Below are 26,690 nucleotides of genomic sequence, written 5' to 3'. Positions count from 1 at the left end.
AAGCATATGATATTATTAAAGGAGCAGGTCTTTGTGGAAAACTATAAGATTTAAACAGAAGTAATAGGAATTTAGCTTGGGCAACCAGGGTTTCTTTCCAGCAGGGTAATAACAACAGTGATAATGACACAGTGATCAGGGATGTTACACACCTACAGCAGCCGCAGAGAGGTGGAAATGCAGACAGTGAGCTCAGGTAAAGTGAAAGATAACTGCCAACTATAACAAGCATTAGCTACATTGCCTTCAAACCTAGGGGGGGCAAAAATCTTGCACCAAACCTGCTGTTGAACAAGATTAAGCCTAAATAAAGCTGCATTTTCAGCTGCTCCCAGCACCAGAGGCATGTTTACAAAGTCATTTTAAAACAAGCTCAAACACAAGCTCCTTGTACTCAAACTGCTAGCTTAGATTAAATTACTACAACCTGCCAGCCTTCTCTGTTCTAGCAGTGCTACCTGCAGCAAGCAGACAGATTAAAAATATCAAATCTACTTATAAATAATTGCCATTTTGTTTTTTAGCCTGCAGATGAAGTGCACAAGTGCACAGATGCTGGATAAACATTAAATGAAACCTGGATTAATCATTCTGTGCAAATGTAGAAGTTGTATTTACCATAGTCCACCCGTGTGTCTTCCTTCTGGTGAATCTGGCTGTAACAGAAAGACTGAGATAAACTGACACAATCACACTGTAGGTTTCAGCTTTGAAAACTAGCTCATACAGGTCAACAGGAATGACAGCAACTGTGTGTGTGTGTGTGTGTGTGTGTGTGTGTGTGTGTGTGTGTGTGCTGACACAATGGTGCTGTTGTCACGACTGAGAGGTTCTTTCCCAGAAACAAGCTAGAAAAAGCTGCTGACAACCTCGTTGGCTTGAGAGGATGATGTGTGTGTGAGAGAAATTAGATGGTGCAAAGCCCTGTGAGCAACAGGCTTTTTGACAGAACAATCCCACGTGCGCGCGCACACACACGGTGACGTGGTCAAAATGACAGTGTGAAGCCGCTAGCTGTGGCTGCTGATTATACTGCTGCACTTTCTCATCTTCGAGCTTGGGAGCCCATCAGGAGGCCCTGAGAGGGAAACTGGCTCCCTGCTCTGCTATTCAAACCCAAATGACTGTATTAATGCGAGGTCTTCACTTAACGGCTAAATGAAAGCTAATGGGTTTTGGAACAGGGCCAGCATGAACGTCAGCCCTGCAGCGCACTCTGAAACGCTCTCTTGAGATTGGAAATTTTTTCATAATAACGGAGAAAGTCAAAGCTGTACCTGGTCGAGTTGTGAGTCTGAAAGATTGTCTTGGTCAAACATGTAGGTAGTGTTGTCTGGACCCAACAGCCTACGAGCCATGCGCTCCTCGTAAGACAGCTTCTGTAAAAATGAAGCTTCATGTTGGTAAGTTTTAATTGATTACATCATTTTTAACCAACACACAGAGAATGGGTCACTGATATTTCTGGTAAACTACTGCACTGCATTCTCTTCAAACAGACATTGTGTGTGTGTGTGTGTGTGTGTGTGTGTGTGTGTGGTGGAGGAGGGGGGCACACCTGGCTGTTTCTCCTCCTGGCTTCCTTTGAGCGAAGCTTCTTTTCCAGATCCTGAATCAAAGCGTCTTTGGAACCTTGAATGTCTTCATCTGTGGAGCGGGCGGAGGACGGTCGAGGAGCTATAGCCTTCTTCAGTATGGGTTTGGGAAGGCTGTGAAGTAGAAAGGAAGGAGGGAGAGAACTGAACCCTTCTCCTTACTTCCTGTGTCCTACTTTATTTAGACGTTTCTTTTTTCTTATATATAAAAGAAAGCTCAAATGTATGCACTGAAAGGATTATATGCATACTTACTACAACAAATATTACAATAATAAAGTACTGGTGGATGCTCATACTAAACATGACTAAAGCTAAAAGCTTAGGCTTCAGACTGCTGGGTTGTTTTTTCTTGAATCTCAACGTCGGGTAAGGGCGGATATTCTTCTTATGGTCGTCTTATGCACACAGCTCGGGCCGTGAGCAGCTCCAGCCTCCTGTTAGTAAAATCTTTTATTTGTACAGGCAGCCAATAACAGGAAAGCTGGATTATAGTTTGGGGAGAGAGAGAGCTAAATAGTTTTGAGACAATGGTTGGACTGAGTGCCTATTATAAAATAAAGATTACTTTGAGTTCAACACTTAAAAACACGGAGAAATAAGTAGAATCTCCTTTAACTGATTTCACAGGACTGTACAGAGTCCTGTCAAAGCTCCATGGCTGGTTAAAAGTTATTCTAAACTCTGAAGAACCTGACATCTGTTCAAAGTGTGTACACTCAGGCAGCCATCTATTAGGTACAGCTATCCATCCATCTTCTTCCGCTTGTCCAGGGCCAGGTTGCAGGGGCAGCAGCCTAAGCAGAGAAGCCCAGACCTCCCTCTCCCCGGCCACCTCCTCCAGCTTGTCCGGGGAAACAGCCAGGCGTTCCCAGGCCAGCTGAAAGATATTATTTCTCCAGCGTGTCCTGGGTCTGCCCCGGGGCCTCCTCCCGGTCGGACACCTCTCCCAGCAGGGATCCTTATCAGATGCCCGAACCACCTCAACTGGTGCCTTTTGATGTGGAGGGGCAGCAGCTCTACTCTGAGCCCCTCCTGGATGGCTGAATTTCTCACCCTATCTCTAAGGGAGAGGCCAGCCACCCTTCAGAGGAAGCCCACAGCTTCAATGCGCGATCTCGTTCTTTCGGTCACTACCCACAGGAACGTAGATCGACCGGTACAGCCTGGGATAAATTCTTCCTTCATGAAGTTTTTGTTTAAACTTTCTGACAGAAATGTTTCAATTTTATCATCAGTTTGGAGGCTGTGTGGAGTTATGCTGTGTTTTGGTTTATTTTCAATGTCAAAATATCAGAAACTGAATTTGTACCGACTGTAATAATGTGCATGCCAAATTGTAAACTGAGGTATCGAGCAACTCACGTGCTTGGCGTCCCCTTATAGCTGGCAGGTAAGGAGACCACAGCAGGCTGTACACTGTTCTGGGTTCTGGGAGTGAAAGGCTGCTGTGGGACACAGGAGGGTGAGGAAGAAGAAGAGAGAGGGGAGCGTGGGAGGGAAGGAGACACTGGCGGAGGTTGTTGAGGGAGAGCAGATGAAGAAGAGGAGGTTCTCAGAGGGAGGAGAGGGCTCGAGGGTGCGAGCGGGGAGCGGGAGGGGGAGGTGGAGGAGAGGGGGCGGTTGGTGTTAGGAGACAGTTTGGAGGAGGACTGGGAGGGTAACACTGAGCAGAGGTAAGCAGCAGAGGCCGACATGCTGTCCTGGTTAGCAGGTAAGGTGGCGCTGCCAAGGCCAGTAGCACTGGGGACGCTAGGGGTGAGGGTGATGGTGGAGCGCATGGTGGTGCGGGGGAGAGATGAGGATGGGAGAGATGAGAAGGAGGTGGGAGAGTGACTGAGCATAGGGCCGGCGGAGGAAAGAGCAGGTACAGCAGAGGAGGCCGGGGTGGAGACAGGGGAGCTGAGGCTGGATGAAGACGGAGAACTCTTGGCTGTTCCGTTGGCCTGGATGTGGATCTGTGGCGGTGCGGCGGACTGGTATTGGTTCTGACTGAGGCTCAGTGACTGAAACTGTGACTGGGTCTCTGACAAGGACTTTGACGCGGACTGAGAAAATGACTGACTTTGTGTGGACATGGCTTTAGTTTGAATCTGCGTCTCCAGGACATTTGGACTTTTCTGGGCACTGTTGAGGTTCTGCTGGGAGTTGTTTTGGTTTTCCTGGGCTTCCTTCAGCACGCTGTCGTAGCTGGGTGCCTGGAAGGCCGGCTGAGACTGAATAAAATGCCTCGGTCGCTCATAGTTGAAGGCGCTGGGAGGGAACGTGCTGGGAGTGAACGTAGGCAGGTCGGACAGGTTCATGTTGTTGCCTCCTGACTGGGAGGACTGGAATGAAGAGGAAAACCAAATTTGCACCATGGAATAAGACTGGATCATGCAACATCTCAGTGCAATGATTAAATAAAAAATTCTGAGCTTTTTACATTTGACAACAGAAATACTCTTACTGTGAAACTGAGCTTGCTTGGGGTGAACAGCTTGGGCGCCTGGGCTTTCTCCTTGACTTCTGGCGGTGGTGAGGGTGAGGGTGGTGGGGTTGGGCTAGACGTACAAGTTTGGGCGGTAACCTCTGGGGATCTCTGGCCCTCTGAGCTCAGGGCGATCTCGTCCTCGCTCCGCCCAAAGATTTCGTCAGAGTACTGGTTGGCCAGCTGAGGTTCAGGGAAACTGCCATAAAGACAAGTGTGTTAGCTGTAGATTTAAAATATATTACTACAAGTCCCTCAAAGTTAAAGGATTTTTCTCTCAATAATCCCCAATGTGTCCACGTTCTTCGTTTACCAACTTCTGGTTCCAAAATGTGGAGTCTGGTGTTGTACACATTTTACGGGATACACAAGTTTCCCACAGCTATACAGTCATTTGAGGTGGGAGGGATGTCTTTGAAGTAGTGACTGAAATACTCATGTGTGCGATCCATATGATAAAAAGTGTATTTGTATTGTTTAAAAAAAAAAAAAAAAAGATTACAGTATATTTCAAAATAACTGAAACGGTACCAGTGAGGCTGTTTAATGAAAGTAACAGATATCTACTCCCATTTCAGCCCACTCGCTGGTTTTCCTCCTGTAATACCGAGCCTGGCTCGACCTCTATTTTTCTACTAGGAAAGAATGTTGTTCCCATGGCTACCACGAAGTCTGGGCTACGCAGGAGCAGTAATGACAATAGCAGTCTCCCTCTCTTTACGCGCTCTCACACACTTCCTTGCATCCACACACTTGTTCTGCACTTCTCCTGGGGGCACAAGATGACTAGCCAGCATCAGCTGACCCAGAGTCTAAAACCTTGGATCTGAATCAACGCCGTCTGATAGATGCTTATTGGGAGATTCTGAAGCATGTTAGACTTAGTGGTGTAAGCACAAAAGACAAGTCTAAAGTGTTCTGTAAGTGGAGGTGTGTGTAATCTCTGGCCTATTTTATATCTCCTTTTATATCCTCATTACAAAGAGTTTGTAATAAGGATATAAAACTGTCTTTGGAGAATGGTAAAGCTTGGAGTCTAATGAAAACAAACAAAACGAGCTGCATGGCTTTCATTTTATTTATTTTTTTAAAGAAATGGGCCCCTAGATATATGTAATCAGGACTTTTTACAGGTGAAAACTTAATGTGTCGATGATCTTTGCTAGACATGCTAAGCAGGAGAAATGTTCTTGGTACTATATCTGTGATGTGTACATATTAGCAGAGAACTCTGAATACGCACATTTCAGTCATTTAACGGTTTCAGGTTAGCATGATTGGATTGTGGATTTAAAGATCAGTGATGTTCCTTCTACCCAAGCGGTTGGTTTATAGCTTTGGACAGTACTGTGTTATCTGAGGGGGTTTCAAAATTCTGACAGCATGAGTTTCAATCTATAAGTAAGAACCAAATTAACTACAGTTTGGGAATATTTGGCATGTTTTAACAGACATGGATGCATCTGTATGGACTTTCTGCTTCTTGAAAGTAGAGTCCGACTGATCCAGGATTTATTAAGACAAGTACTGATATTTGGGGATTTAAAAATCTGATACAGACCAATCAGACATTTGTTATGTGTAGTTACTCTGCTCAGATCAGCTGGTTGTTTGTCTCATCACCAACTCTTACAAAGTGCCTTCTAATGAACAAACTCATAACACAGTTGAAGGTCGCTTCTCCCATTTCTTCCCATTTCCATTTATTGGCAGTTATAAATGCAAACACCAGCAGATCAGTAAATAGCGCACACTGGCTGCCTGAAAACTTCTGTGTGAAGAGTGTAACACTTTAAATTGCCAACATCTCTGCTCAGTACACTTATCGGTTTGTTTCCCTCGCTCTGTTTAACCTTTCTCAGTTTAATACACATACAGGTAAACAGAATTTTAAGTATAGACTGCTGTAAAAGCTTTAGTGTGTCTATCGTCCATGTAACATGCATATGAAATCCGGTCATGTAAAAAAAAAAAAAAAAAAAAAAAAAAGCAGTGTTAGGAGCTGTCAGGCCTTAAATGTGCAACACTGTAGCTTACTGCTGCAAAAAACAAACAACTTCTATAATAAACTTCATAATAAACATTGTGAACTACATTCATGAGTATTCCATCGAGCTCAGAAGAACTGAAATAGTCAGAACTCTGTTGAACAAAGTCATGATCCAGTCTTTAAATTATAGAATAGAATAGAATAATCCTTTAATTGTCCCACAAGGGGAAATTTGGTTGTAACAGCAGCCAAAAAGACAGATATACAAACAAACAGTGCACAGGACATGGAACAGAAACATACACAATTTTTACATATTTACATCAAGGACAGTGGTTACTATATACAGAGAGTATTGTACAGTTATTAAATTAAATAAAAATAGCTACAGATAAGAGGCAAAGCAGGTTGTAGTGCGAATCGGTTGATTAGCTTATTGCAGTTACAGCGCAGATGTAAACATCTATGTTCGTTGGGAGCAGTTCTGATTGTACAGTCTGACAGCTGCAGGGAGGAAGGACCTGCGGAAACGCTCCTTCATGCATCTAGGATGCAGCAGTCTGTCACTGAAGGAGCTCTGCAGTTCAGCAACATTTACATGCATGGGGTGGGAGACTCTGTCCATCAGAGATGTTATTTTGGCCAGGGTCCTTCTGTCTCCCACCACCTGCACTGGGTCCAGAGTGCATCCCAGAACAGAGCTGGCTTTCCTGATGAGTTTATCCAACCTCTTCCTCTCAGCTGCCGATAAACCGCTGCTCCAACATACAACACTGTAAAAAAATGACAGATGCCACCACAGAGTCATAGAAGGTCTTTAAAAGTGCTCCCTGGACTCCAAATGACCTCAGCCGCCTCAGCAGGTAGAGTCTGCTCTGACCCTTCCTGTAAAGAGCATCAGTGTTGTGGCTCCAGTCCAGTTTATTATTCAGGTGAACAGCCAGGTACCTATAAGAGTCCACTATCTCAATGTCCACTCCCTGGATGTTCACCGGTGTCAGTGTGGTGGGTCTGCGTCTCCGGAAGTCCACCACCAACTCCTTGGTTTTCCCGGCGTTGATCAGCAGGTGGTTCTGCTGACACCAGTCAACAAAGTCCAGAGTCCACTGTCTGTACTCTGAGTCGTCCTCACCTGTGATGAGGCCGACTATGACAGAGTCGTCAGAGAACTTCTGTAGGTGGCAGCGTGGGGAGTTGATGGAGAAGTCTGCAGTGTAGAGGGTGAAGAGGAACGGTGCCAGCACAGTTCCCTGTGGGGCCCCCGTACTGCAGACCAGCGTGTCAGAGACACAGCCCTGTGACCTCACATACTGTGGACGTTCTGTGAGGTAGTCCAGTATCCACTGGGACATGTGTTGGTCCACTCCCGATAGCTCCAGCTTGTCTCTCAGAAGTCGTGGCTGGATGGTGTTAAAAGCACTGGAGAAATCAAAGAACATGATCCTCACAGTGCTTCCAGGCTTCTCCAGGTGAGTCAGAGCTTGGTGCAGGCTCTGACTCACCTGGAGAGCTTGGAGCTTGGAGGACGCCATCATCTCCTGGTGCAGGAGATGATGGCGTCCTCCACCCCAATGCCAGTCTGGTAAGCAAACTGCAGCGGATCCAATGAAGACCTCACCAGGGGGCGCAGATGGTTTAGAACCAACCTCTCGAGGGTCTTCATCAGATGCGATGTCAGGGCTACCGGCCTGTAGCTGCTGAGGTCCTTGGGATGGGAGGTCTTTGGTACCGGTACCACGCGGGATGTCTTCCACAGCTGTGATACTTTCCCCAGTGACAGGCTCAGGTTGAACAGATATCCTAGGATGCCACACAGTTCATCTGCGCAGCATCTCAGGAGCCTGGAGCTGACGCCATCTGGACCTGCAGCCTTCCGCACCTTGATCTTGCGAAGCTCATTCCTCACTTGAAGTGCTGAGATAGAAAGAGTGGATTTTGGGGGAGGGATGTGTATGTTGGAGTCCACAGAAGCCGGGGGTGGGTGTAATGACTGGGAGCTGGGAGGTGTGAAGCTGAGAGGTGTGAAGTCCTGAGATGAAGGACAGGCAGTCCCTGAAGATGAAGGAGATTGCAGCAGGGGGGGACGATGCTGTGGGAGGGGTGGGTGTTTGATCAAACCTATTAAAATATTTATTTAGGTCATTCACCCACCCCAAGTCTCCTGCAGCCTGCGGGGTTGGTTTTTGTCCTGAGATTGTCTTCAGGCTGTTCCAAACCCCTCTGATGTTATCCTGTTGCAGCTGCTCTTCCATCTTCCTCCTGTAGTTTTCCTTTCCTTGCCTTATCTTCCATTTCAGCTTCTTCTGAACAACTCTCAGCTCCTGTTTGTCTCCAGATCTAAAGACTCTCTTCTTCTCCTTGAGGAGAGCCTTAATTTCAGGATTTATCCATGGCTTGTTGTTAGAAAAACACCGTACCTTTATGATGGGTACGGTGTTGTCCACACAGAAGTTCATGTAATCCGTAATGCAGTCTGTGATGCTGTTGACGTCATCCTCCAGGGGGCTGCAGAGGTTGTCCCACACAGTAGAACGGAAACAGTCCCTCAGGGCCTCTTCAGTCTCTGCTGACCATTTCCTTACTGTGCGTTTCACTACTGGTTCTCTGTGTACTAGAGGTTTATACACAGGCTGGAGATGAACCAGATTGTGATCTGAGCCCCCCAGGGGAGGAAGAGGTGATGAGCTGTATGCCTCCTTGGTGTTGGCATACAACAAGTCCAATGTTTTATTGTCTCTGGTGTAGCAGGTGACATACTGGGTGAAGGTGGGGAGAGTGGAGGACAGGGAGATGTGATTAAAGTCCCCAGAGATCAGGAAAAGGGCCTGAGGGTGCTGTGTTTGGAGTCTGCTGGTTACAGTGTGCACGACCTCACAGGCAGCTGCAGCATTAGCAGAGGGTGGGACATACACAGCTATCATAATCACGTGTGTAAACTCTCGCGGTAGATAGTACCGTCTCATGCTAACCGCTAGCAGCTCAATGTCCTTACAGCATAGCGTCTCTTTGATAGATAAATGCCCAGAGTTACACCATCTATCGTTCACAAACACAGCCAGACCCCCTCCTCTCTTCTTACCACTCTCCGTTGTTCTGTCGGCCCGGATCAGATGAAAACCATCCATGTTTACGTGTGAGTCCGGAGTTAGCGCTGTTAGCCACGACTCTGTGAAGCACATCAGGCTGCATCACCTCGCGGGGGATGTTAGCTTGCTCGGCGGTAGGCAGGGCAGCGGAGGCTCCGAGGGCTAACAGCTGATCCCTGCTGTAAACAATGGGAGGTCGGACCTCCACGCGCTCTCCGGACAAAGATGCCGTAAAAAAATGTAATAAAGAACACCATTGTCCATAGAATTCTGAGCTCCATTGTGGGGGACAGCAGTCCACAATAGAAAAACAAAAACAATAAACACAAAACAACAGAGGAACATATATTGAAGAGAAAAAAGGACTCTGTCAGGTTGGAGCTGCTGATACTGGCTGCCAGCTCGGAGCGGCGCCGGAAGTAGGGACTCGGGCATAAAGATGATTTCTTTGCAGCTTTTAACAGAGATCAGTGTTGGGAAGGTTACTTTTAAAATGTATTCCATTACAGATTACAGAATACATGCCCTAAAATGTATTCTGTAACGTATTCCGTTACGTTACTCAATGAGAGTAACGTATTCTGAATACTTTGGATTACTTAACATATTATCATGCATTTTACAACTATGTGAATGTACTATTGCTGTGTGATTTATTACTATTACTGAAGGTCCGCGGCTCCGAACCGTAGTAAAGGGACCTCTGACTAATACGGGTTCGTGTCAGGCTCTTAGCCGAAAAATAGCTTTACTTTGTTGTCTGGGTCAACTCTGCTTGCGAGAGACAGAGAGAGGCGTTGAAAGGCTGCTCCAACGGAACTTATTGTTTCGGAGGAAAACACGAACACAGCGTACTGTCGAGTTTTAATAGCTTACTTACAGCTGGGCTCATCAGGCACTCTTCTTGGCTGCAGTGGTTATTATTATATTTACATGCTTCCAGCTCCTGTTTTTGCTCGATGACAACTCGTACTTTCGACTCTCCTTTTTCTCCCACCATAACGAGTATGGCAGTCCATTCTCCCTGCAGCACGGACTACACTGTCCACGATGCTACATTCTGCATTCTGCCTATTAGCTTAGCACAACAACAACAACAAAAAGGCGCTCTCTCACCCAGGAAACACGCAGAGAGAGAGCGTCACCCTGTAACCATGGCAACCGCAACGCTGCCGCCTGGAACTACAGAACGTAGCTGTCAAACAAAACCCAAACAGTCCTGACCCACCACAATATGAAACAGGGAAGTACCGCCGTGTAATCCATTTATTTCAACAAAGTAACTGTATTCTAAATACCACCTTTTTAAACGGTAACTGTAACGGAATACAGTTACTCATATTTTGCATTTTAAATACGTAACGGCGGTACATGTATTCCGTTACTCCCCAACACTGACAGAGATTATATGTGTTTTTCAGCACCGACTGTCCCCCTATACACTTTTGTACACAGCTGAAATTTTCTGGGGAAAAAAAACAACACAATTTTTTTAAAAAGCTAATGCCTTTCAGCAAACGCCCATGTACTGCATTGCATGGTTTTGTTAAATATCCTAAAGTCACTGTACAAAGAAATCAGCTGATTCTGATTAATTTTTCTCAGATCTGATTGGTTAATTCCTCATATCCACACAAATAGTGTCATATACCTACAAGCCTGGTGAAATATGAGGAAGGCCTGAAAAAACAGACCCTGCTCAGGCCTACTGGTTAAATGCTCCTGCTTTGTGTAAGTGGATATTAACCTGCCAGAGGCTCAGTTAATTAATGACAGTGCATTCAATGTGTTGATCCATGCGTGGGATTTTTTTTTGTGTGTGTTTTAAATGCTACTGTCTGAATACATGATATATGTGCCCGTGTGTGTCTGTGATCTAATCCTGTGAAAGTGTGTGTGTTTGTGTGATTAAGTGGGCAAAGCTATATTAATCTTGGTATTCGGACATCGGCTGGCAGGTGCAGACACTTTACTGGTGACCCAACCCGTTTAACGCGCGCGCACACACACACAAAAAGACTTGCATGGAACATCACTGACTGCAACACAGTAACGATATAATATGAATCTATTCTTTGATTCTATCATTTCCCTTTATATCTTGGTAACAGCCATGGAACTTGAGGTGGGGGTGAGTGGTTGTGGGTACTTAATAAAAGAAAAAAGGAAGAAAATGGAAAACAAAGTCACTCCTATATGTGCCAGCTGGGTCACACAAAGTGCCTAAAAGAAAACAAACCCATTCATTTTCAGATTTTAAAGTGCTCTTTAACAAGTGTTCTGGGAATCAATCCTACCTAAAAAAAAAACCAAAAAAAACATCCTACCCAATGTTTCTGCGCAGACGCGGCGCATGCGCACAACACCAATGCCGAAATAACTTCTTTTTCTCTCACCCATCCGGAATACTTCTTAAGGTTATGTTTAGGGTTAAGGTTATGGTTAGTCGCAAATCACCGTCAAATTATAATACGGGTAGGACGTTTTGTCAGAGTAGGATGGTTTCTCAGAACACCGGCCATAATAGGCACACTGCACCATCATTTATCTGGGCTGTTATTTTTACTGTAGGAAAAACCAACAGATGCCTTGCCAGCCTCAGATAATTTCCTCTTCCTGATCAAATAATGTAATCGATAATCAGATCAACTTGATGGCGGCCAAAGAACCTCAACTTGACCTTAATTGCCAGACTGCTGCCAACAGTTTCTGAACAACTGTTGTTGTGTGTAACACAGAGGAAGACCGGGGTGAGGGGGGGGGGTTTCTGAAGGACACCAACGCCATGTCTGCTCTTCACATTACAGATGAGATCATAGCTCTGAACGCTCATATAGGCTGGACAGCCAAACATATTTCACACCGTCAAACACTCGCTCTAGCTGAATGTGAACCGAAGAATGAGGACAATCAAAGCAACACACTAAAAACCAACTTACTGAACAGCATCAGTGAAGTGATGTTATTTTTATCTGCAGCCTATTACTAAACTTATATATTATATTTATTTTACTGAGAATTTGTGGTTCATGATCCATTGTGGTTCTGCTTAAACCCATCATAGTAACACATCAGAATGGAGAAGTCTTCTTTTGGATGGAATTTACACACACACACACACACACACACACACACACACACACACACAGACACACACAGAGAGAGAAATATCGGTGTAGTGCAAAACCAGATGATCAGCAGCTGGAGAATTTCAGCATTTTGTTTGACCGCCGGTGGCTTGAAGGGTAGAGTTGCCACTGTACTGATGAGCTCATAGCCCATTCTGAGGTACCACTTGGGTGGTACCTCAGCGGGGACTGTGCTCACCAAACACAGCTAAACAGCTAAATAAAGCCACATATTTATGGTATACACAGAAAGGAGAGCCTGAAAGCTACTCCAGAAAAGCGATGAATGACCGTTTCGCACCTGACGGCGTCGTAAATGTCTTAATTGGCTTAATTTCAGTTATGACGTCTACCCCACAGCCTGGGTCAAACGGCACCAACCAAATGACACAGACCCCCTAAATAGACCAAAGTTCACTTTCCAAGCGCTCTAAACATAGTTTGACCTTTTAAGGAGGACATAGCATATCAGGTTTCCACGATATAAACAAGGAAGGAAAATTATCCTGTTGGAAGATTAAAAAGCGGCGATAGTACGGAGTTAAACGAGCTGGAGTCCAAACAGCCAAAGTTAACAGCAGGTAGTAAAAACATGCGTATTGCCGCTACCGGTGCAGACACATGTGGGGGCTTTCTTACCTCGGTAAACGTTTCCACACCACTGTCCTTAAACCTGAGAGAGGACTCACTGAAGCGGGAAGAGCGCGACCCCCGAAACTCCACTGAGGAGAAGAAGCGCGAGGCAAGACTGCAACAGGTGACACCGCGCGCTCACGAGCAGCACGCGGAGTGACGTGACCGCGCACGTCTGGCAGATTGGTTTAGTTTTTCCGAAAGCTCAGCATCGTTACACGTAGTACACACATGTTATTTCTATTTACTGCGTAAATTTAAATATGTTTCCCCCGAAAGTAGAAATTGTTTTCTGATCAATTATCAAACATACTTCTGGCTTGTTCTTAGAAGTATGGAGTATCGACTGTACGGTGTCAGGTGAGAGAGATAATGCAATAATATAACAGCGACCTCATCTGGATAAAAGTAGAACTACAAATGCGTAAAGGAAATATCCAATACCATACAGTATAAAACAAACTAAAGTTCGTAAATAAAAAAGGGTATTTTTTTATACAAAACAGGGATGTAGAGTCATACACATCGAATAGTGCCATAAAAACACAAATACATATCAGTGTGCATAAACAGTGACAGCAGAGTTATGTAATATTTGTACTGTGCTGTGAAAAGTGTTTGCCCACTTCCTGATTTCTTAGGTTTTTGAATATTTGCCTGGAAATGGTTAAAAGGCCATTTCTAAGATTTTGGGACTGCAGCAGTAGAATGACATTTTGCAACAGTGTGAGTTCTGTTACATCTGGAATAAATCTAACACAGCATTTCATAAAATGATGATCCAACAGTCAAACATGGTGAGATGGTCTGGGGCTGCTCTGCTGCTTTTGAGACTTGCTGTAATCCTTCAGGATGTCAGTTTGTACCTTAAACTTCAAGATGAGCTTAAATAGTCCATTCATCATCAAACACCCTCCCGTGAAGCCAAATTAAAACAACTCTGCATAGAAGAGTGGGCCAAAATGTATCCTCGGTGAGACTCATTGTGAGTTATCACAAAAGCTTGATTGCAGTTTTTACTGTCAGTGGTGGCACAAGCTGTTATTAGCTTCAGGAGGCAATTATTTGTTCACACAGAAAAAGTAAGTGCATTTTGTATTTACTCAGGTTATCCTTGCCTAATATTTAAAATTCTTTGATGATCTGAAACATGTAAGCGTGATAAACATGCAAAAGCACTGCACTGCACTGTAGATACTGTTGGATGTTCATGAGACCATCATGCACTCACTCTGCAACAGGGATGTCATCTTCTACAGCGCTGTCAGGCCACTCAGGAGGAGGGAGGTTGATACTGTCTGACAGCCCTGGAGGAAAGTCTCCGCTGCTTGCTCTGCAGGACAAAGTCTCTTGTTGGGACATGGCCTCTTTATCTTGCCTGATAGAAACAGCTTCCTGATGAATGGCCTCGGCCTCCAACTGCTCGTCCAGGTCTGCGTGTGGGGTGTAAAGTAACAGAGTCACTATGTGAACTTTTAACTGGAAAACATTGTGGTATGTACAACTGGACTTCCCACCGTCATAAACTTCCAGCATGGCTGAGCAGGAGACAGTGCCGAAAGCGTTGTGGACCACACACTTAAACAGGCCAGAGTCTTCGGGAAAGGCCTCAGTGATCACCAGCGTACACAGCTCCTCTGCAGGGGTTAACACAGCATCGGTAATCAAGACGCCAGGGCTGCAGTTTCACACATGATCAAAGACGCACTGCTCCTGGTTGTTATAGAAACACACCCCTATTATCAAATCAAACGGACCATATCAATTAAAGATGGAGGCCTTTTACGGTCTTAGACCAGTAGCACTGTTGTATAACAACATGTAAAATTGTCAGTGTTTCACTTTCTTTTAGTGGAAAGAACTTTCCCCTCTCATCACAGAGAGCTACTGCGATCGCAAGACGCCTCTTTGGTTTAACTACCTCACTTCGATCAGTACAGGAAGCCCTGACTTTACCATTAAGAAGACTTAAAAACTGATGATTCAGACATGAGGCTCAAATTAATAGTTCAGTGACTCTGGTCATGTGATCCATGCTTAGCAACTTGTAACATAAGCACCAGGAAGAACCAGGCTTAATACAATTTGCCTTCTTCTTTGCAGTTTTATCCCTCTATAAGCGCGATACCATAAACCATCCAGGGCACATGTTTCTTCTCTGATCTTACAGGCTTTGGAAAGTTATTCACCTGCAGAGGGGAACATGGATTCTCTCGACACATAAGTAACTACACAGCTGGGTGTGCTGATTGTGAAAATGAACATTTCTCCAGCTTTTACATCTTTTATCCACTTGGAGCCACCAGTGTGCTGAAGTGCTGAGTGTTCTCACTCTTACTCAAGACAACAACTTCTACTCATCCACATTTCCCAGTCACGAATAAAAAACAAAACAAAACAAAGAAAATTAAAATAACAACACAGAAACATCACTTTTAGTAATTTCAGAGACTTTGTTTTTTTGTTTTTTGTATCTTACAATGTCGAGTAGGTTTGACACTTTGGGGAAATGGCTTCTCTTTGAGTTTGAATGTAATTAACATCAGGTACTCACCCGGCACTGATGCAGAACTGGCCTCTGGAAGAATAATAAAAGAGATGAGATCATTTCTGGAGAATTTACACGGTAATAATATTTTCAGAGTTGTATATATTGAATTCTGTTTCTGGATAGAAAACATCTAAGCGCCTCTAATCTGACCCGTGTGATCTCTTAACCGTGGGATAAAAAGATGTTTGAGTGCAGGGTGTGGATCTTTACACACTCTTCAGAGGTGAGATCGAGGAGTGTATTTCTGCTTAATCCTTCATCCAAACCAGCTATTATAGTTTAGTATTTTCTAATTAGCTTTGATTTTGATTTTTTTGTATCCAGTTTAGTTGCAGTTCGTTTCCAGAGTAGCTTTTCCTACGTCAATTTAGTTTTTATTGTTTGAAAATGTTTAATTTTGTTTCTACTAGTTTCAGTCTTTTTTTTTTTTTAATGATTATTAAGGTCGCCTATGCAGTAGCACACTTATTATTCGTCGGATTTATTCTTCCCAGCCCCAGTCTGAAATTTCTTCTGCTGCGAAACATCTGATCATGTGAAATCTTGCTGCGAAACTCACCCCGCAGCTTTGAGACAACCCCCACATGTTATATCATTTTGTGCGGCTCGATTGGGCATGGTGAGTTATGACTTTGGGTACCGATTTGTCACACGGTTTCTGCGAAATTCCCAAAAAACTTCAGAATTTTCCCCCATTCATTTGAATGGGAAAGCACCCGAAAAAAAAGGCACCAACCCAGGTCACTGTGGGACCCTATCGCTCGGCCGTACTTCATTTAAACTTTATACGAGTCACAAGACTTTGGACTGAAATTCATTCAGGATCAGGAGGACTCATGATCTTCAGCAGCAGCTCCCTCATCTTCAGAGCTCCACCGTAGGCCCGCCCCAGAAGATGGAGAAGCCCAGCATTTCATGAACAGTCACGGACACCCCCACAGTTCACAGTAAGGCTCAGGCTGCTTGGGAACTGAGCATTTCTTCTCCACTCACATCTTTCGACTTCCCATTTGTATACACCACTACAACTCTGTCCCCTCAACCCCCATAGACAGTATAGAATATAGACTGTATAAAACATTGATATAGCTACAGTAACATCAGCCATTGGTCTCTGAAGTCCCATTTTGTAGCATCAAGATGAGCATTATCACCGTTGCCATCTTGATTGCAAAAACCAGATGTGCTAAGGTGGGGTGGGTCAAGACAGAAAGCTGTTTTCCTATAGATTTCTATAGGTTTCCATCAGGCTAGCTGTTGCCATCTGGTAGACTTCAGACCGAATGTACATTTAGGGTTCTTCTGTATTGGCTTCATGTTTCCAACAAACAAGCTATGTCCATGTTTTATGCTGTCTATGCCCAACCGGTCGCGGAAAATGACTGCCCCTTTCTGAGCCTGGTTCTTCTGAAGGTTTCTTCCTGTTAAAAGGGAGTTTCTCCTTCCCACTGTCGCCAAGTGCTTGCTCATAGGGGTTGTTGTTGGGGTTTTCTTTTACAGTGTAGGGTCTTTACCATGCAATATAAAGTCCCTTGAGGCGACTGGCTATGAATTGGCCTTAATTAGCCAGTGGTCATATTCCATACCCAGCTATTTATCAACCATCATTTGCATTCTATATTCCAAAAGGTTGAATCTGTTCATCTGGACGTAGTGTTTTCAGTGGGAGAAATGTCATGTGACCTGCTCTAAAAGCAGAGTGTGGAGAATAATAAAAAAAAAATATCTTTGCTACTCAAACCTTTTGGCCTACATGTCTAATATATACATATTAGGGGGTGCAACGATACTCGTATCGATATTGAACCGTTCGATACAGTGCTTTCGGTTCGGTACGCATATGTATCGAACAATACAAAAATTTTAATTTATTTTATCAACTTTCCTTCTGACGATGCTGTCTGTGTTGAGCGCTCAGTGGATCTGCGCTCGACAGTGCAGCCTAGGCGGAGTAGTCGAACGCAGATTCACTGAGCGCAGGGCAAGCTAGCGAGACAGAAGTTAAGCTCTTCTTGCAACATGGCAAATTGAACCTCCCCCACCCTCATTCAGATCTGGTGTTTGGAACTATTTTGGTTTTCATGTGACGTATGACCCTGAAGGTAAGCGCGTCATGGACTAAAGTAAAACAGTATGTTGGATGTGCCACGCAATGCTCAATTGGTGGGAACTAGTGTGTTAGCGCAGTTAGCTTGTTAATGTGTTGGCCGTCCAGCCCCACGCACGGGGCAATCCGCGGTATCTCGTTAACGGAGATTTGTTGTGGCGTTAGCGTCATTTCAACGAGATTAACGCTGACAGCACTAGTGGGAACACAACGAATATGACTGCATATTTACGCCGACATCATCCTAGTGCAAAGACAAGTGGAAGCAGACAAAAACAACAAGCACGCATTAGTGATGTGCGGATCGATCCTGAAATATCGATTCCTCCGATACCAATCATTTATGTTCTAGAATCGATTCTCACATTAAAATATCGATATTTTAGTAATTTAGGATGTTAAATACATTTTACAGTGTTTATTTATCAGATAAAATACGTTACATGTCACCATTATTATTGGCCAGGCCGGAAACAGCGGGGATGTCCAAATTCAGAGGCTGCTTCCACCTCAGGACCCGGGCCTTCACGGTCTAAAGAAAGCCGGGTAATACGGCACGAGCTCCCTCGGTGGAGTGAAACTCTGCCGTCTGCTCCTTGCTATCTAAAATATAACCCGGGCGCTGGCGTAAACTCTCAACCGTCTCACACTTCTGTTTAATCAGTTTTCTGTTTGACGTTTATTGAGCTGTGTAAAAACCCGGAGGAACCCACCCGAGGGATTAATAAAGTTAAATTTAATTTAATCTAATCTAATAACTTTAATCTCAGCCAAACCGATTTACTCACGAACAAATAAAACACTGAAAAAAGCCAAACAATAACATTTTTAGGTTATCAAAGTGACTTATATATCATGTTTAACCCGAGTAGCGAAAGGCAGCGGGGGTTTGAAGACGATGTGTCGATCGGCTCAGATATTTGAAGTTTACACAGCTACATTCTCACCTGAAAATATGTTAAAAGTTTTTTGCAACCCAGAAAGTGAAATAAGAGTAATATTAAAACTAAGTAGCTTGCGCCATTGTTGGAAACTGGAATTGGCTGGGCCGCGCTATGAATTCTGCAATATGGTTTTTCAATTTTGTTGTTCGGGTGGAAAAAATGGTGGCTCCAGGAGATTTTCAAGAGGGGCACTGAAATTCAAGATTCTCCCGGAAAAATCGGGAGGGTTGGCATGTATGGTTGTGGCATGTATGGTTGTGGCAACATCACTAACCTAGTCAAACACCTCAGAGTAAATCATATCACAGAATATGACGAGTGTATGTTGAGGCGAACTGAAGAGGAGGAGAGGGACAGGTGCTGCTAGGGCGAGACAGACGTCTCTCACAGAGTCCTTTAGTGCTGCTGGCAGGCAAGGTGTGCAAATAGCGCACAACTTCAGGTTTTTTATTTCTATATGATGAACTCTGCATTATTAAGTGATAAGAACAAGTAATCTGATGTCTTGTAATCATTATGATGCTATAATTTGAGATACAATAAATAAAATACGTTTTTGTACAAAGTATCTGTATCAGATCAGTATTGTCGATACCATCCTGAATATTACTTGGTATCGGATCGGAAAGGAAATCAGTGGTATCGCACATCACTAGCACGCATGCTACAAACTTTACCCGAGTCATTTAGACAGCCGTTAGCACATGATTCTCCTTATGGGGACCTGATATGTTTAATATGCTGCTGAGAATATAGCCCAGAAGAAGCGTATAGTATAGCTTTTAGTTTGGAAAGAGTCATTTCTCTGTAATAAACTCTCTTTTCCAAAGATGAGTGATTTCTCAATCAGATACAGGGCTTGCAAAATCGCTGCCCGTCGGCCTATCGTAGGAAGGAAAAATATATGTCAATGCTTTTGCATTCTTTCGGAAATGTAGCTGGGTAATTATGTCATTGGCATCGGTGAGCCACTGTCAATATGTGACATATTGAAATCGCGTTTGAATTTGCGCTTGTTTTTTTGCTTTCACTTTGCAATCGCGCGAACTGTGTATAGAGAGCGACAGCACTGATTGGTGAGTGATGATAATTTGCGCACCAATTCCTCTGACATCGTCTTATCAATCGTTAGCTTACTATGCAAGCATGACAAGTGAACTCTCCCGCAGCAAGCTTAAACATGTGAGAGGTTGATCGCGCAGAGAATCGCTTAGCGTTATGTGAGTGCGTGTGTAAAAGCAGCAGGATATATATTTTAGTTCTGCTGAGCCAAATAAGACAGGTCAGGGTGAAGAAGTGACAGCCAAAGAAAAGCTTACCACAAAACGGAAAAGTTATGACAAATCAGACTATAAGGCAAAAAGAAAGTGCAGCTTTATGGTTTCGTGGACAAAATAATTTCTGTGGCTGCAATATGACGAGCTAAATAACCAGGGCTGCACATAAGTGGTCCGCAGGTGCGCATTCGCTGTCAAAATAAAAAACGCGCACAAGATAAGAAGTTGCAATGCGTGTTTGCGTACATAAGATTTTACACTGTCACCACATCAATATAATAAACTCTACAGATATGAAAATTGAATATTTTGTAGACTGGAAGTGGCTTTTGGTCATGGTGAAGAAATCTTTGCGATACAAATTATAGTTTTCTCTAGGAAAACATTTGTTTCAGAGCTTAAATCCTGTTTGCCCTGTGTGTCTGACCCTAAGGTGCAGAAGAGTGTGTATTCCATCACCCGCCCCCTCCTCCTCCTCCTGCCACTCAGAGGAGTTACTATAGTAACCGGTCCTCACAGCTGTGCACTGATGACTGCAGATGACTGATGAGCCTGTTTAAAACTCAGCAGTTCTTTGCTCCAGTCATGTAGATCCTGATGTCTTCTGTCAACTGACCTGGCAGTAGCATGGGCAGACTCAAAATTTCTGAAGAAATTTCCGCTGTCTAGTTTTAATTACTGTCTCTTATAATGGTATGGAGGGCACATGTTAGAACCAAGATTTAGGAAAATCAGAGCAAGTATGAAAACACTCACTCTTGCGGAGTATCCTAAAATCATCGGAGTCCAGTATTTGCTCATCCTCTCTGTACCACATAACCTGCAGGGGCGGAGTCCCCCTCAGTCTGCACTCCAGGACCACCAGCTGACCCTTCACCGTAGACACGTCGTGGAGACACTGGCAGAGGGAGCAATGATGACCATGATCAAGAGAAGGTATGACAACAGGTTCATATGAGTATGGTTTCTGATTTTCTTTGTGCACTTTCATGAACAAATACAAGAGTGCACATTTATTTCACCTTAACAAATGTGGGAGCCACTGCGCTGCTTGAATGCTGCTGGTTGTAGATGGGACTCTGAGTCTGGGGAAATGGAATAATATAAATCACCTAATTTGTTTGAAAATCATTTGCCATGTCTATTTCTTTATTTACAAAAAGGTTGCTTTCAACATTACAGGACATTAAAATGACATTTAGCTATTTAACCAGTTTATCCCCATAATGAAACATACTCGTGTGTTTTATCTAATGAGGTGAAATGACTCATTTTAAATGGCTGTAATTACCCTCTGAGGGCTGACACACAGCGGCTGCACCAGGCTGGAGTGTCTCTGACCGAGGAGAGTGGAGGAGGAGGAGGAGGAGATGGTGGAGGAGGAGGAGGAGAGCTCACGAGTGGAGGATGCAGCAGCAGAGGAGGAGGAGATGGTCAGAGACATGGTGCTCGTCTTCTTCTGCACCTTCTGGACTCTAATCACCAATAATGAAATGAATAAATCTGTGTTTGGATGCTTCCTCGGGTTGTGAGGACATAAGTCTGTATACAGAGTCACACTGTGGGGATTCTTTCCTTATTGTTAAGGACAAAAAGTAAGTCTCCATCTTACAATCATTAGAAATGTAAAGTAAAGATTTAGGATAAAATTAGGTTAAATTGTGTCAAGTATTACTTATGGTTCATGAAAAGGAAACGTGTGTTTGTGTGCAGGTCTAACTTACTGTTCCATGTTCCAGGCTGCAGTGACAGAGGTCCTGCAAAGACAAAGGGACACTCTCAAACATGCTGTGCTACAGTGTTGTAGAAATGAGTGTCTGCAGGTATGACTGAACACATACATTTCATTTTACAAAGCACCAGCACAGACTTTTAGCCACTAATAAGATGTTAATCAAGAATTAGATTCCAACCCATTAAATCATATTAATTCAATGTTTTTTCCAACAGTTCGAAACACGGTTCAGTTTTTGTTTGCTTCTGCACACGAGTCACATGTGCAGTGGGGAAGTAATTATGTGATCTCCTGCTGAATTTGTGAGTTTACTCACAAAGATGTGAACAGTCTCTAATTTGAAGGTAGTTTCATTTCATTTAATAAACATGACTTAATACTTGGCTTAGAAACCCTTGCTGGCGAGCACAGTGGTGAGGCGTTTCATGTAGTTGTTCAGCAGGTTTGCACACGTCTCAGGACGGATTTTGTTCCACTCCTCTTTACAGAAACTCTCTAAATCCTTTAGATTTCTTGGCTGCTGCTCAGCAACTCAAAGCTTCACGTTCCTCCATAGATTTTCTGTCAGACTGAGCTCTGGAGACGGGCTCAGCCACTCCATGACATGGCGGTATGTTTTGGGTCAGTATCAGGCTGGAAGACCCATCCATGACCCATCTTCAATGTTCTGGCTGTTGGTTTTATGGTTCATTGCTCCATCCATTGACCTCTTAATGGGGCTTAATGTTAGTCAAGCTGTCCTGTACCCTTAGCAGAAAAACAGGTTCAAACAGGTGTGCTGGAGTGTTGGGATGGTGTTCTTTGGGTCACACACATTCTCACATTTTTGATTTCTGCCAACCCTTCACTGAATCATTTATATGTTCACTGGCAAACTTAAAACGGGCCTGTATATGTGCCTTCTTGAGCAGGGTGACTTTGCATCGCAAGATTTCAATTCATTATAGCACACTGATGGTCTTTTAGTCCAGTCCAGCCTTGTGCAGGTCTACAGCCTTGTCCCTGACGTCCTTGGGCAGCTCTCTGGTGTTGCCCGTGGTGATGGAGAGGTTGGAATGGAAGAAACTGATCATGTGGACGGGTGTGCTTTATACATACGAGTTGAGATCAAGCGAATCTGTAACTGATCGACTGGTAGGTTGATTGAGCCAATCTGTGGGAGCTTGTTCTGACTGCATTTTAGGGGATGAAATACTTCTTTCTGTCTTTGATCGATAACCTGTCTCTTTCCATTAAATTGCAACAAGCATAAAATTTAAAAACTATTCATTTCCTTGTACGTGAGCAGACTTAAAAATTCAGCCAGAGATCAAATAATTATTTCCTGGATTGTAAGCCTCCTTTCTGTCTTTCTGTTTTGTGTAAACCATCAAATAAGTAACACATTTTTGGATTAATGCTGAACATGTGTAGGCCTATAAACAAAACTGATGTCGGCACTGGTATCAGTAAAATCTTAAAAGTTCTGAGAGCATCCCTGGCCAGAAAACGCCTCAGACAAATGCTTGAGATTAAAGCTGGATGAGCCCCTGTTTAAAAAAGACACAGAGTTGGGTGTTGATTAAAACAACATCTTGGCAGGACTGTACGTCACGTTTGGATCAATGAACGTGCACAAAGCCTATGTAATTATGAGATTTCACGTCTAGTGAATCTTTAGACAGGTTTAATTTATAGACTGTATAAAAAAGATGTGCCTTATATCTGCATTCTTCCAAATGGCCAGAATGGAGAGAACTATCTTACTGCAACAAGAAGAAGTTTTGTCCAAATGATGGTAAAACAGATAATAAGGCAGGACGGAGCTACTTTGTAACTGACGAGCTGTTCGTTTCACAGTCACTTCCACCCCTCATTTATAATACTGAACTGAAAGCTTCAAAACAGAATTTCACAACTAATTAACACACAACACTTTGTTTGCCTTGAATTAAATTTTACAGCCACATTTGCCTCAACGCAAATTATATTGTACGGTAAAGACCTTAGAGAGAAAACCCAACAATCAGACAATCCCCTCTGAGGAAGACCTTGGCAACAGTGGGAAGAAAAAACTCCCTTTTAACAGGAAGAAACCTCCAGCAGTTATATTTAATACAGCTAAATTCAAGCTTGATTACATGCATTTCTATTGATCTGTTGTTTCTTTCAGGTGGTGATATACAAACACAGTAATGTTTTGTATTACTATTTATCATCCCCAAACAAATGAATGGTCACGCACGCTTATGCAGACTCAAAGTTAGACGTGGAAACAAATAAGCTTAAACGCATGAGCTCACACACTGGATTCCTCAAACAGGGCACCAAATCACTCTTGTAACAGGTCACTGTTTGGCAACAGCATGGCCATATCTGAGCTAACTGAAGGCATAAGGAGACTCATACACCCAAAAGACTCCCTCAGATCTCAGCCTTCCGGCCTTGGGAGGTCTGTCTTGGTTTCAGAGAAGGAGCTGCCTGAGGTTCAGGTTTCTGGGCTAAATTAAACTTTGTCACCTCCTAAGCACTGCACAGACTGAGCTGTGATAAATCAAAGCGTCTCCATGTCAAAGTCGCAGAGGTAAAGAAAAGTCTTTACTCTAGAATTATGTGTCATATACATTTAATCTACTATTTAACAGTACATCTTAGCTGGGTTACTATTTGTACTAGTTGTGCTACATGGGGTCACAGCAGTCAAATAAACACAGCCTAAACATTGTCTAAATGAGAGGATCACAGCTTAAGAAAGAAGAAACAACTAAGGCATGTATGACATCCGTGTGTACATCCAGTTTTCCCCTCACATAATCACTCCAAACAGCTGTGTGTGCGCGTACTAAAGCCCACTGCTGATACAACAGCAACTGTTGCTAAACCCTTTGTATCAGTTGTCTCTCTTATATAACTGCAGAATTTGTGGCAGCAACAACAGGACACATTCATGCAGTGCAACAAATCCACTACCTGGCAAGCAACAGATGGACAGAGGCACACAAGCAGTGACAGCCAAGTTCAGTGACGTCCCAAACAAGGATGTAACATTGATATTATCCGACGACAGGCAAATTAAAGACACGGGTGACAGTGGCATCCTTTTTGCTTTAGTGTAGGTGAAGACTGAGCAGTATTAGACCCTACATTTCCCATAATGCAACTTGCTGGAGGCTTCTCAGTACAACCTCCCTCCCTGGGTGTCCGATGTCGACTGTCATGCCTTCAGATTATTACGTTTTTCTAAGTGCCTAAAGTTTAAAGTGAGACGAAAGGACGTCCAGACTGACAGAAGATGTTAAAACATGAATCCAAAGGAGAGCAAACATCATCACTAGATCGTCCAGAAGCTTATTGCCAGTTGGCCTTTAGCAGTCCTCAAAGAGGAAAGATGCTACCCATCTCAGACCTCCTGTTTCCCTGAAGCCATACCCAGTAAAACATGGCCAGGAGTTCGGTGGGCTCCTGCACCAGAGCTCTGAATACAGTGACTGGAACATTTTTTGTTTCAAAGTCATTTGAAGTAATTGTTGTACTGTACACAAAGGATCTGAAGAACAAAAAGACACACCAAATCTAAAAGAACACAAAACACACAAAAGCAGACCAGACCAAACTGCTACAAAGAACCACAAAACCATAACTTCCAAATTGATTCTTCTTTTTCTGCTGTTCCACTCACACATTTATACCTGAGTTTACGTTCGAGCCTGCTCTGCTCCTGTCATAAGTGAGAGTATACCAGCCCCTGACTGTTCTGCCTCTAGCTTCAACCTGTTTTTGGATCTATGGTCTAAGAATCACGTTGTCCTACCACAAATATCTCCACACACACCTGCCTGCAGGGTTGTATTTGTCTGTGTGGTGAGAAGCATTAATACAGTATAATGCATATATAAAATCACATATCTTTAGACCAATCGTAGGTCCCTATTACTGCAGACTGCTACTCTGAACATTTGCATGTAATTTGTCAATATGGCTTGCTCATGCGTATGGCACACGACTCCGTGTTGCTCACTGATGTGTCAATGAAGAATCATGGCTGGTATTTTTAACAGCATGTTGAGCCCACTGATTCTGTAACACGGGGAAAGAGAAAGATGGCTGCACTCTGTCTGAGTTCAGTATTCCAGTAAGTGCATTTCCAGTGCACCTGTTCTCACCTGACAGGAGAAAGCCAGCCTTTGGAGATGAGTCATGGTGATGACTGTTTGTCATTTGGTTTGCTATTAAAAACGGTAAGTGGTGATAGTTAACAGGTGCCACAAACGTATCCTCCAACCTGTGTTATTAGCATAAATGATCTATTTTATACACTAACAGCATGTATAGATGTGTCATTTACAGTTATCAAAGAAAACTGAGCTGTCCTGCAGTCGACGAGGAGATTCTGACAAACAGGAAGAAACAGTCAGCCTTGCTCATTTAAACAGATCCCTCATTGCTGTACACAACACCATGAAGCTTTCAGCCACTAGCAGCTCTCAGCTGTGGACAGGAATGGCACATTAGAGCAGAAATCCAGAATGAAGTGGACCGTGTTAAAATTAGCTAACAAAGCAACCTTTATATAAACCTGTGGGCTTTGAAAAGTACCCTCCAAAAATCTAGAGTAATGTATTAACCACTGAATGTAGGAGGTTTATAACAGGCTAAGCAAAATGCACAAACATCATGTTAAACTTTTTCCATACATCTCTGTGACCAGACCAAGAGCACACCAGCAAAGAGAAAAGATACAAAAAGGCACACACTGTTGCTTTACTCAGCTGTAATGATAAAAGTAGCATTACGTGATGCCTACTGCACACAGCTATTATTAGTTATTTATGAAAAACTGAAATTATAAATCTAGTACTATTCATTGTTGTACACTAAGAAATATATTTAATACATGGGTCTTTCCAGGAAATATCTTTGTAATTAATAGATAGAAGACTCTTAAGTAAGTGAATGTAGCATTAGTGTCAGTTTATACTGTATATGGTATGATGTTTTGTGATAGCAGCAGGATATGATAAGGAATTAAATTGTATCTTCTCTAACAGCATGAATCTTGGTTCACTCCAGCGTTTCTCTGAGACTGTTCAGATACAGTAGTAATTTAAGCTAAATGCTAATATTGGTAACAATGGTTGTTTTGGTGCGTTCCAAAATAAGTCAGAATTCGGAAATTTGAAATTCCCAGTTGGAAA

General features: G+C 43.4%; 1 protein-coding gene across 2 annotated transcripts in view; it reads right to left on the bottom strand.

Moving 5' to 3' along the window:
- The window catches only part of myot (myotilin), a 35,086-nt gene that overhangs the window by 6,762 nt on the left and 1,634 nt on the right, over positions 1–26,690 (bottom strand). Inside the window, exons 2-13 of one of the 2 annotated variants that reach the window (XM_040015876.1) lie at positions 21,506–21,538; positions 21,073–21,256; positions 20,804–20,866; positions 20,538–20,679; positions 15,457–15,480; positions 14,420–14,539; positions 14,134–14,335; positions 4,045–4,267; positions 2,961–3,922; positions 1,559–1,709; positions 1,278–1,379; positions 619–656 (exon numbers count right to left, since the gene is read on the bottom strand). In XM_040015876.1, coding sequence (XP_039871810.1) covers positions 619–656; positions 1,278–1,379; positions 1,559–1,709; positions 2,961–3,922; positions 4,045–4,267; positions 14,134–14,335; positions 14,420–14,539; positions 15,457–15,480; positions 20,538–20,679; positions 20,804–20,866; positions 21,073–21,256; positions 21,506–21,513 — 2,219 coding nt within the window. In that variant the 5' untranslated portion in view covers positions 21,514–21,538. The remainder of the gene's footprint in view (positions 1–618; positions 657–1,277; positions 1,380–1,558; positions 1,710–2,960; positions 3,923–4,044; positions 4,268–14,133; positions 14,336–14,419; positions 14,540–15,456; positions 15,481–20,537; positions 20,680–20,803; positions 20,867–21,072; positions 21,257–21,505; positions 21,539–26,690) is intronic. The other variant, XM_040015877.1, reaches the window with a different exon arrangement.

This window comes from Simochromis diagramma, unplaced genomic scaffold, assembly GCF_900408965.1.
Source record: "Simochromis diagramma unplaced genomic scaffold, fSimDia1.1 OVJJ01000685.1, whole genome shotgun sequence".
In the NCBI taxonomy this organism is placed as follows: Eukaryota; Metazoa; Chordata; class Actinopteri; order Cichliformes; family Cichlidae; genus Simochromis; species Simochromis diagramma.
This window is presented reverse-complemented; position numbering and strand designations above follow the sequence as displayed.